The sequence below is a fragment of the Brachyistius frenatus genome, unplaced genomic scaffold (genome assembly GCF_029030835.1).
Source record: "Brachyistius frenatus isolate BFR_SWC_R1_liver_20210118 unplaced genomic scaffold, ASM2903083v1 Contig_48, whole genome shotgun sequence".
Classification (NCBI taxonomy): domain Eukaryota; kingdom Metazoa; phylum Chordata; class Actinopteri; family Embiotocidae; genus Brachyistius; species Brachyistius frenatus.
Genome location: NW_027210647.1, coordinates 2,720,088 through 2,732,830, shown reverse-complemented (window position 1 = coordinate 2,732,830; position 12,743 = coordinate 2,720,088). Strand labels below are relative to the sequence as shown.

The window sequence follows — 12,743 nt, the reverse complement described above, 5'->3', positions numbered from 1 at the left end:
ATGTCAGAAAATAGTGGAAAAATGCCAATCACAGGACTTTTTTGCTTGGAAAAAAAGACTCCGGCTTAAATCTTGAGGGTTTCAACTGATGATTTCTTATTATTATCAATCAATCTAAAAAAAAAAAAGGTGTAATTATCATTTTCTATATAAAATATGAGAAAAAAACAAGCAATTTGAATTACATTCCAATGATCTAAAACTGAAACATTTTCACTTTAAAACAAGCAAATATTTGACAGATTTGTGTGATAAATGACCTAAATGATTTTTAAATAGGGCTGTGCGATATGAAAATCTGTATCTAGATATACAATTAGATTCACCTGCTTTTCTTTTAGGATGAATGTCAAAATCCTGTTCATACAGTGCATGAGTGCACTGTATGGCCAAAAAATATGCATACAGTATTTGTGTACTGAGGCTATTTTTCATCAGGGTTGCAAATATAGATTATTGTCATCAGCAGTTTGTCTTCAAATAATTTCCTCAATCACTCAATTAGAGTTTACTTCATAAAATGTCTTCAAACCAAAGAGACATCTTTAAAAAACATGTTTTCTACAACCAACTTTTCAAAACTGAAAAATATTCAGTTTCATCCTAAATGAGACAGAGACAAGTTCATATGCTCACATTTAAATCAGTGTTTTGTATTTTAACCTTAAAAACAGCCAAATCTACTTATCAGTCCTTAGAATAGCTGGCAGTTATTTTTCTGAGTAGACCAATGAGTTAATCAACTCATCATTCAAGGCCTTGTTAAGGTCCATTCAAGGGAAATTTCCACTCAATGATATTTATTATTATTGCACATCCAGGCAACAGTTGTTGGAAGACCTCGTTTCTGTCTCACGACAAAGCCAGGTCCATAAAGTAATGGTCTCTGAGTTTGTTGAGGAAATACTTGACAGGTCTGCGCAGAACTCTGACCTCAACCCCATCAAACCTCTTTTGGGATGAAGTGGATTGCTGATTCCGAGCCAGGCCTTATCGCCTGACATCAGTGTCTGACCTCACTAATGCTCCTGCAGCAGAAAAGGAACAAATCCGTGCAGCCTGCTTCAAAAAAAAAATCTTGTGGAAAGCCTTTCCGCAAGAATAGTGGCGGTTCTAATGGCATATTAATGCCCACGACTTAGGAATGAAAAGTTCTTCATGCACACATTGATGTAATGTTTGGGTGTCCACAGACTTTGCTAAAATGTTGGCCATCTGGTGTGTTTCTAGTGTTTTTCTTTTCTCACATTCAACATGTTAGGTCATGTTTGATTACAGTATTGTATGAGCAATAGAATCTGGCCCATTGACAGACGGCTTGGTTGAAGTAAACACTTCTATTAGAAATTTTGATTTGAGTAAAAGTAAGAGAGTCATAATTGTTGGTAATTAACTTAATTTGGTTTCTTTTTAAATCATTTAATGTTAATCAATCAATCAGTGGTTCACTCTTTTGAATTTGATCCATAAATTCGTGAGTTAAACGCTTTAGTGGCCTCTTGTGCCCTCTTCAGCGTGTGTGTGTGTGTGTGTGTGTGTGTGTGTGTGTGTGTGTGTGTGTGTGTGTGTGTGTGTGTGTGTGTGTGTGTGTGTGTGTGTGAGTATCTCAAAAATATCGGCTCATACCGTGAGGAAGCCAGGCTCGTTATCTGCTCAGAAGATCAATGTTTGGAGGTCTGTAATTGAGTGAGAAATTTTGAAGGACAATTGTACAAGAGTGCCACACAATAAAAGTGTTTGTGTGTTGTGAATGAACACCGAGCCCTTTTGATGTTTCTATGGCAGCTGCAAACGAAAGAATGCAGTGGTTGCTATGGAACTAATGGAAGTTGGGGGATGGAGGGGATGGCGTTGTGTGTGTTGTGTGTGTGTATCAGCGTGGCTATGCATGTTTCGGATGTAGACGTGCATGACAGATGTTTGTGGGTAATTATGAGTGTGTTTGTCCGACAAAGGCGTCTTTCATAGTCCCGGTCTGCAGTGAGTTAAAGGATACCCCCCTCCATCCCACCATGCCAACCAGACCACCCCTCTCTCTCTCTCCAGGGATTCATCTCTGGGTCACTGCTTCCCTCTGCTGCCCTGGTTGTCACGGTTACAGACTTAAGCGTCACCCGGGACAACGCACAGTGGTGGGCGAGAGTCTCGGGCTTCAGTGACTTTTGGAGTTTGCCATGAATTATAACCCAGAGGCTCCAAGGGCTGAAGCTGGCTCGCAGTAGCTGAAATATGGCTGCGGTTTTGTTTGCTGTGATATATGGAGGCAGCAGTGCCGGCCACGCTACGCTGCTCTGGTTGCACTTTATTTCTCAGCACAGAAATTACTGTGCTTGTTTATGTAGAGAGAACGCGGGGCAGAGGTAATTACAGTATAATTGTGCATGAGGAGTTTTGTTGGTCGGTTGGAGATCAAAAGTTCATAATAACCAACCTGAAGCCCTGTTTTAATAAGGAAGAGGAAGACTGCACTCTGGTCCTTGAAGAGGCTGATATGTGGAGCAGATTCTTGTGTGTTGTTGGAAAGTCAAAACTTGAAAAAAGTTGTGGTCGTGTTTATCGTGTGTGCTTTAAAATTTGAAAAGCACGATTGATTTTAAGGAAAGTTAACATTACCTGAAGTACAACTTGAGAGACTCATCAATAAAATATCATGTCTGCCTATGAGATACTTTAACCTCTGGGATTTTGCTATCCATCTTGTTTTAGTTTAAATGTGTTTTCATGGTCTTGCAAGTTACCGTGCAGTGGAGAGATTCAGTTTTGAACTTATATAACTGTTCTGTGAAATGAGAAATGAGTGCATCTACCTGTTCTGTTGTTATATCCACATGAATGATTACCACCCATTGCTGGTTTATTTACCAAATCATGACCACAGGGCTCAGTAGAGCTTGTATCGCATCTGTACTCAATGCTTCTGACTGAATTGTTTGAGTCGTGTCTAACACTGAAAGTTTTCAAGTGTCAAATAGTGAAACTGCCTCTAAATTCTTGGTCTTGTTCACCTTAATCAGACACTTCTCTTAAAGGGTCAGTAATAACTGGATTAGAGTATCCACACATTTCAGTCAGGAAGTCAGGACAAATTGTGGGCTGTATTTATCTAAGTTCTGGCATGGTTCCTTAGGCAGCATTGAAGTTGTAATCCTTAAGATTTCAGCTCTGTTGCATTTACGTCACCTGTGGTTTAATACTACTGCCACTTTGGCCGAAATACGACGGAAGAGAAACTGGAAACTGGTGTATCTATTTACAGGGCAGCAAACCAACCTCATGTTGTTTAAATAAAGAAGTCAGTCAATAATAATTGAGTCAGTTAACCTTCCTAAGGGGTTGGAGGTTTGCAGTCGTGTCGCTCCTCATCTAACTGCTCACTGTGGCTGGTGTTCCTTGTTCCATTACTTTCTTCATTATTTTAAATAGATCTGTTGTCAAAAACAAAAAGGGAGAAAAGGGAGAAAATTACCATCTGAACACCCGGAGGTAGCCCAAACCTCTGTCACTGATTGTTTTTTAGAATTGACATGGAAACATACCATATCATTTTGTGGTTTTATAACATCAATTGTTGCGTACATACCTTGTTACCCATTCATCATGTCCTTGTTTGTATTGTCTGTTCGTCATTTTTCATTTTGTAAAGAGTAAATAGTTGGTATTGAATACTAGCTCACATTGTTCCTTTTTGTTCTTGATATTTCCTCAGAACCTCATTATTCAGTTCTTCCATAACTGGGGTATATATATATTTATATAACTAATGATATTCATGATGCATTTTAAACATTTGATGTATAAGATGTCAGAAAATTGTAAAATAACAAAATATAGATGATGTCCCCCACAATTTTCATGAGAAAATTATGATGTTCATATCGTTATTTGGTCTGACCAACAGTGCAAAAAATATTTATCTTGCCATCAAACACGACAAACAAAAGAGCAAATCTGAAGCTGAAATGATAGATTTGGCATGTTTGTTTTTTCTCGGAGTACAGACTATTTAGAAAGACACTGCGGATATTTTAGACGTGAATCCTGCCTCAGTCTTTCTGTGCTGTCATTTGTATATATGAGACGTTTATAAATTTGTTGTATTCATTTGGCAGGACTATCTTTTCCTAATTCTTAAAGATTTGATGTCTCATTCTGGTTCAGAGGCCTTCATTTATTCTAGATCCCTCAGTTGGGTTTACTCACACTGGGCACTCATCCAGATGGAGAAGTGTGTGTAAACAGCATATAAGTGATGTGGTGTAAGTGCTGCGTTCAGCACTATGACCCTGATCTACAGAATATGTCTGGCCGCAGCTGTATAGAATACACCGTGTGTCTACAGTACACTATGTATGAATGTATATGTACGTGCGTTTGCATGCATGTATATACAGTGTAAAGAACACCACTGACCCACTATGGCTTTCCTGCTGCAGTGCCTTATATAAGCTCAGGGAAGTACACCATCAGCACTATTATCTGGTCTCATGCTGCCAAGCGTATGGCTGAATAATATTACGATCGGATATTTTTTTCTCTTCTTCTTCTGTACCTTTTGCATATTCGTGTACTCGGCAGCCCTTTATGCCCTCTCTGTTTACCCTCTCTACAACCTTACCCACTTGGCACTTCCCTCCTTCCTTTCTTATTTCTTCCACAAACCTCTTCTTTTTTTTTTTTTTTTTTTTTTTTTACTGCTCCTACTTCTTCTTTAACGTTCCTGAATCTCTTCCCTGCTGTTTTTACTCCCTTTCTCACTCTTTGCTCTTTTTCTTCTTTATAGTCTCGTTTATGTCCTCCCCAACTCCATTTACTTTCTTCCCTTCCCTACGGCTGTCCTTCCCTCTTTTACTTTCGTATGCTTACCCACAACCTTTCTTTTCTTTTTCTTTTTTTTCTTTTTTCTTTTTAGCTATGCCAGTCGTGTGGTTCCTGTGAAGTTAATGTCCGTCTGTTGGTCATTGTTTTGTCGGTTGGTCCGTTCATTTTGAAATATCTCAGCATCTAGTTGAATCAGGGTTCTCTGTGTGTCTTCCAGCAAATTGCAGCTGAATCTAACGTTTCTCAGCTCGAGGACATCAAACTTGGAACAAAAGGGAACTGGAACACACCGACACAGACAGTGTTGAAATGTCTGTTTGCAAAAGTAAAGGCTGTGAATTCATTGGGGTGCTTCCGTTCCCTTCTTGTTGTCTGGGTAGCTCAGCATCTTTTGGATGGGTTGTTGGTAAATTCTGACACAGATATCCATGTTGCTCAGAGAATAAATCCTAATAATTGATAGGTTTTCACTTGTCATCTACAATATCTCATTATCTGATAGATGGATTGGCGTGAAATTAAGCAGATGTTCCTGGTTTTCAGAGTGGTCCTGACTTTGCGGATCTCCTTATTTTTACTTTAGCTCCACCATCAGGCGGACATTTGTTGCTTTTGTGTCATCCTGTAACTTTTCAGCTAACACAATTATCATGGGCTTTTTTTCATCCAGATTCACACTTACGGCTTCGATCGAACTCATCGTCTTCAGAACAACATTAAAATTCACCTGTTGCATCAAACTGCTTAGTTCTGTTGTAACTACGACTTATTTGACACAAATCTGACCAAATACCTGCAAAACCACTGAATTTCCAATCTGCCTCAGCTGTACTTGGTGTTTAGAGCTAATTAGATGATTAGACACAAAGCTGAGATAATTAACATGGTAAAAAGGAATGTCCGCTAAACATTAGCATGTTCGCATTGTCATTGTAAACATGCAGGCAGATATTAGCGTGTAGCTCATAGTACTGCTGTACCTAAGTGTAGTTTCAAAGAACTGCCCAGGGTGGCTGTAGATTCTTGTTTCTGCCTGTTATTTGCTCCTCCCACACATGTTAATTGTTTGTCCTTTTCTATCCTGACTACAGGACTGGGTTTTCCTCACACGCTTCTGTTTTCTCACTGACTTTGGGCGGCTGGATTTCCGGTTCCGCTATCCAAAGGTAGGATGACTAACGTTAAGTTTTGTGTGTCTGTATCCTGCATTTGTTTCCCATTTATTGCTGAAATAATTTTTTTCACATTAGCTCAGCTTGTCTGGCAACACAAGTGTCCTTGTCTTCTTTCTTCATCCTTTCTTTCGGTGCTTTATTATCTCCTTCTAGTTCTATCTCTCTGTCTTCCCTTCCTCTAACCTCATATAAACCGATGCCACCGCTCTTTCTCATGTCTCTCCGTCTTCCTCTGACGGTTCCTGCTGTAACCTCCTCGTCCTTATTTCTCTATCCACTCCTCCTCCTCCTTCCCCCCCCTCCTTTACATCTCTCTATGCGTCTGTTTTGTTCTTCCACTGTCGTCTTCCACCCATGCATTGCTTTACTGTTTTAGCCTGCAGACTTTGGAAACAGTTTTGTTGTATTGATCTCAAACCGTCTGACTGCCTCCTCTCTGATCTGTGCACATCCCAATGCAATGTCTTTTCTTTCTGTGTCTCTGTCACTGTCTCTCCTCTGTGCAGTCTCGCTGCTGTCAGAACATATTGCTCTACTTTGATGACAGTTCTCAGTGGCCAGCTGTGTACAAGAGGCCTGAAAAGGTGAGATACTGACACCCTCTGCATCATGTCTTCTGACAAGCCATCATTAAAGAGAACTACTGTTCCATTTATATTCATATGTCACTGTTGTAGAGAAATACTCCTGTAATTCTAGCGTTGCTAATTTTTACAATTTAACTTAAACTGAGGGGTCGCACACTTCTCATGCTGCTCAGAATAAAAACAAAGCTGTCACTTCCTGAAAAGATGACATTTTAGAAATAGAGGCTTTTCACTCACAGGCGGTCATGTATTATGGATGATACATGCAGTGATCAAGGATGGTACAATCCATTTTTGTGATGGCAGTGATACACAAGAGAGTTCAGCCTGAACTGAGGCCACTCCACAAAACGACAGCATGATTTTCTTTGAATAAATGTCTATTGTGCTTTAAAGACCAGTTATTTTGAATAATACTGAATGTTTGGCTCTTTAGTAAAAAAAAAAAAAAGAAGAGTCATTATCGGCATGACGTGCATAATTTGAACATTAATTCCATAATATTGAAATCAATTTTGGGTGGACTAAAAGCCTGTCTCTGTCCTGCTCCAAAAATTGGGGAACAATGTATAAATGACTATGATTCCAACACTGTTCACCCAATATCATTGTGAACACTCAAATACACTGGAAAGTCAGCGCTTCAGTTATTGTAGTTGCTGTTTTTATGAAAAAATCCAGTCTGCTGAAGTGCAAAACCAAAAGAATGGACAAACACATCTCTTTCCACGTATTTAACAGACTGTACGCCTTTCGAGTAATTCCTACATCTGGTAAACTTGTTCTCATACCCACTGTCTATGCAGCGTGTATATACCATCTGGTTGTTTCCATAATTTCAAGACTTAAGTCTGAAATCTTTGGCTGCAGAGAGATAGAGAGTGGATTCCAGTAAACTGCTCAGTCCCTCGGCTGTAGAACTAGCATGCATGAAAATTGTATCTTCTCCTCTATATGGCACAGTCAGCTGGTACTATGAGATATAACATGATTTAGTCTATAAATCAACATTAAATTGCTTTCACAACCAATGAATAATATATAATGCAGCCATTTATTGTAGACAGACTTTAATACCTTTCACTCACCTTTTATAGAGCTGCGCTTAACTAGTTTTATTTGATCAACACATGGCTTCTGATGCAACTGTTGCTTGTATTATGAAAGGAAGGTGAGTTTCTGTGGTACAATGTTTATTAGGGTTATCAAGTATTTTGTAACATAATGTACTACACAAGAAAATCAATGCTAAAATGGCTTAGCATTTTAAAAAGAAATATTATTGACCCAAACCTTGCATTTCCTGGCTGAAGTCCACTGAAGTCTTTTGGTTGGGGGGGAATTTTCTTCATAAGATCTTGTGACACATTATGTTGAGATATTTCCAGTGCACTTACAAACAGCACATCATCAAATGGCCTTTATTATCCTCTGCATTTTTGCCCTAATATTTGGCAGTCACACAGAGACAAATCCATCACAGAAGAGAAAACTAGAAGAGACACAAATATATATCAGTTATCAGAGCAGATACCAAAGCAGGGACTGTTTCAGTTACATTTTGATTAAACACCGTGCATTTCATGGACTGGAACATCTCTCTCTTCCATTACTTAATATTTACATATCTTTATGTAGGTATAAACCACAGCTGAATGCAACAATCTTGAGCACTTGTTGTCCTAAGATCTATTGAAAGGTACTTTGAATAGAAGTAGATTAGAAAGGCTGAGGGTGAGTAGATACAACTCATATTTAAGATAGGGCCAATTTGTTTATGTTTTGAACATTGCTTTTGAGTTTTCTTTTTCTTTCTGCCTTTATCAGAACTGCTACCAGAAGGAAGCGGTGCTGAGGTCCGAAAACAACCAGGTCATCAACCTCACCACACGCTACACCTGGTCAGGCTGTGTGGTAAGAGCATAGACACACACACACACACACACACGCACACACACACACACACACACACACACACACACACACACACACACACACACACACACACACACACAAAGATATTTACATAGACATACTTCCACTGAACAGTATCTTGTCCTTGAGAAAAAAAGAGAAAAAAAAAAATTCATACATACTCCAATGCCAGGCTTCTTCTCTGTAATTGAATGTGACCTCTGACACCGCTGTATGGTGATACGTGTGTGTGTGTGTGTGTGTGTGTGTGTGTGTGTGTGTGTGTGTGTGTGTGTGTGTGTGTGTGTGTGTGTGTGTGTGTGTGTGTGTATTATAGAGTGTCACGTTGTTTATTTTTATCACCACACAGTTGAACGTATTTTCATCTTTCTTATGGCACACTCTTTTGTAATGCAAAAAAGGCACATAAATATGTAAAAGAGACAAACAATAAACAGACACAGATAGAGAGGGAGTGAGAGCTAATGGACCTTAATGTGTTTTCATAACATTTTACTGATTTACACTTTTCCACTGCTGATGATGCATCTCAGTCAGTCGGAAAGGTTTCAAAAGATTGTTCTTCACTTTAACACCTTTAAAAAAAATTAAAAAAAAAGGGATCCTTTGGTCTCTTTTTCAATAAGCAGCACGACATGTTTGTTTATCACATTTGGAAGTGTGATTGCCAGCGTGACTCTGTTGTTGTCGTGGTTAGTGGATCTTGTTGCCACAGTTCAGGCTATATTGGGGTGTGAAATATGCTTGCATCTTGACATCCCAGGCTGCTGTGACAATTCAATGTGTCTCTTAGGTAAAACATGCTGCCTTTTCGGATAACAACATCCTCTGTGAACACCCCCCAACACACACACACACACACACACACACACACACACACACACACACACACACACACACACACACACACACACACACACACACACACACACACACACACACACACACACACACACACACACACACACACACACACACACACACACACACACACACACACACACACACACTTCTTTACATTTTTTTTCCTCTCAGGTGGAGGGAGATGGGAACGAGGAGGTTCTGAGCTGCGTGGGTGGACGTAGTTTCCGCTCGGTGAGGGAGAGATGGTGGTACATCGCTCTCAGCAAGTGTGGGGTAAGCACTGACCTTTTGCCCTCTCTGACCCCGCTGCCTCTCTCTCTCTCTCTCTCTCTCTCTCTCTCTCTCTCTCTCTCTCTCTCTCTCTCTCTCTCTCTCTCTGTCTCTGTAAGGTCAGGTTTGCTCCCAGGCGGTTGCCATGGTGACGCACCACCGTTATCACGCAAACAGGCCCGGTGGGGGCTAGCATGCAAACCCACTCGTGTAATCACATTCTGCTTCCATATGGATAAAGAAACATCGTCACTGTCATCATCTTCAACGTCATCAGTGTAGTCTACACATTAAACTGAAGACAGATAACTTCTTAGGATGGCTATTAGTATGCACTTGTCTTTAATGAAATGTGACTTTTTAAATGCCCAAATGAGAGTTCTTTCAACACTAAGTCCAAGTTTTACATTTTTGCATCCAGACATAAAAACAGATTTCAGGTGCAAGCAGCAGAAACAGAAATTAAGATAGGAAAGATCCGGCAAAACTATATCCAGCATACCCCGAGGAAGGCTCTGTGAATATGCTGGATATATTAAGTCTACTTTTTGAGCTGCCTCCCAATAAATTTTAAGTCAACTTGAGCATGAATTTTGTCCCAGTATATTCTTTCCCATTTGAGCATTTGGCACCAGGTTATGTTTTGAATCGTAGAAAGAAAGTAATCCAAACAGACAAAAAAAAACAAAAAAACTGCAAGGAACTTTAACCCTGTGATTTACAGTTGTTGTTTTTTTTAACCCATCCAAGTGCCAAACTCAGATAGAGACTCAAACTTTACGTTGTATTTTAGAAACTGGTTTACTGATAAGGATTATCATGTTGCATGTTTATCAGGACTGATCCCAAATGTAATACAGCTTAGAATACAGAATTATGGCCAAAATGCCACACACACCCCGGTGACCTCAGCTCTGCATGTGTTACAGCTGATCCTTTATCTGTGCATCTGTATCTCGAATACCTCTTGACACTCTGAAGTGCCTTATCTCTCCTCCATACCACAGGGATTTCCGCAACAAAGCAGAGAGACTCTTAGCACGGATCTCTCTTCTTGAACTGTGCTACACATGCCTAATACGACGACTCCTCTGTAGCCTATTGATTAGTTTGCTTTGGGGACATTTAATGATGGTGCTGTTTTATAATGGGACTGAGTGTTGTGCTAACGGTGTGCTGGGAGAGAAAGGAGCAAAGCGGTAGCCGCGGTGCGTTGTTTGTTGATACGAGTCTGGACTCGGGTATTCGGTGAAGGAATCATGAGCTTTGATAATGATAGCTCGGTGATGATGAATCCTCCCACACAGAGGGCTTCAGTCAAGGACAAATTCCAGGAATTGTTGTGTGTTGTTGTTGTTTTCTATGTTTCTATTGTGTTTATGTTTTCATGAAAGTGGAAATAAGTACAATTTCTGCTGAAGGTGTATTGTAGTATGTCTGCCCATCAGTGACATACTCTCGGTTACTCCAGGGTCATGCTCCGGATTCTGTGTGTGTGTGTGTGTGAGCATTTATGGCCTTTGCATGTTTTTGTTTTTGTTTTTGTGCTGCCAGTCGAGAGTGCTGGCTGAAGAAGGGTAGGATTAGAATGGATGCTTCCTGTGGAGTGTGGTTTAGTGTCACGCCAGCGTCCACTGAAAGACACGCTGCTTAATGCTGTTGGACTCGAGTATAAAAGCTCTTCGCCACTCCCAGGGACATATGCATGCTGCGTGTCGCAGCCAATTTCCACCCCTCGTCTCTTACCGCTTGCCTTCTCGCTTCCGTTTCGCTTTCACACTTCTTCATGTTTCCTACCTCTGTCGCTCACAATCTTTGGCTGTGTCCTAGTGTCTTTCAACTCTGTCAGCAAGCTGTGACGCACTCCACGCCATTTCGTATCCATTTACGTCTGCATCTCCTGCTCCTCTCTGTCAGCCTGTCCCTAATTATGTTTTTCCTCTCCATCTTACCATCTCACTGGTCTCGCTCCTTCTCTGCACTCTTACTTTTATCTACTACAACGCATTTTCCTCTTTGCTCCTGTTTCCCTCTTATCCAGCTCTCCTTTCATGTACTTTCCATCTCAGTCTTTACCTGTGATCAAGTGGGTCTAATTCCATATCAGCTTATAAGTCCTTCAAACCAGAGGATTTCTGCTTTCAAGTCCCTCACCTGCATAAAATGATATAATGTGAGACTAATTGTTATTTGACATTTCCAGGCAATTTCACTTGATTAATTGGAAGGCCTCAAGGCTGCAAATAATTATTATTTCATGAGGGAGAAAAGTCAGTCAATATAAATAAATTTCAGGTCATCACAAATTACAGAGCAGAGGATCTTTTCAGACAAGAAAATTAACCAAAGTTCACAAATCAGCAGGCTTGTTATTTCTGCTCCATGAAACGTAGATATTAATGGATAAACAGAATTTATTTTGCTAATTAAAAGGCTCAAAAAGTTAAAAACATTACAAAATCGTTCCTCCTCAAGACAACTATATATCAGTATACAAAGTTTTATACAAACAGGCAAATAGCACGTTTTTCTGGTTTTATTGTTTTTATTAAGATGTTTTAACGGGTTTCAAAATTACAGCTTGTTAGGTAGAACCAATTAGACACTATTAATTTAAAATAAACAAAAAATGTAGAAACTCAATAACACAACTTTTGTCAGAGCGTTTTGCCTTGATGTCTTTCAAACACAAATGAAGAAATGAAAATCGTTGAATTGCCGTAATTTACTTGTGCCTTATTATTCTGATCAGAACTGTTGTTAATGAAACCAAATTACCTTAGTATAGAAAACCGAGGAAGAGCTGAAATTAGACTTGCTGTTAATTGGCACCGGCTACAGAAATGGCCAAAATTATGCAGCTGTCAAATTGGCCGTGTGACTCAGCTTTCCAGAACAAAAAGTGTGAAACACACCGACAGCTACTGTTGTTTTCTCCAAGTCTCAGGCCAAAAATTGTAGACGACATCTCTCATAAAGACTTGCAACACTGTCACGTCTTCTGTGCCAGATGGGGAGGCAGTTTGGACTTGAAACTTTGCACTTCTTTAGTGTAATAAATAAAAAATAATGACAGGCGTATTTGACAATGTTA

General features: G+C 39.8%; 1 protein-coding gene across 1 annotated transcript in view; it reads left to right on the top strand.

Moving 5' to 3' along the window:
- Window positions 1–12,743, top strand: part of tmem145 (transmembrane protein 145) — a 36,105-nt gene that overhangs the window by 5,462 nt on the left and 17,900 nt on the right. Inside the window, exons 2-5 of the mRNA XM_069703898.1 lie at window positions 5,910–5,984; window positions 6,500–6,577; window positions 8,408–8,494; window positions 9,551–9,652. Of these exons, the coding sequence (XP_069559999.1) occupies window positions 5,910–5,984; window positions 6,500–6,577; window positions 8,408–8,494; window positions 9,551–9,652 (342 nt within the window). The remainder of the gene's footprint in view (window positions 1–5,909; window positions 5,985–6,499; window positions 6,578–8,407; window positions 8,495–9,550; window positions 9,653–12,743) is intronic.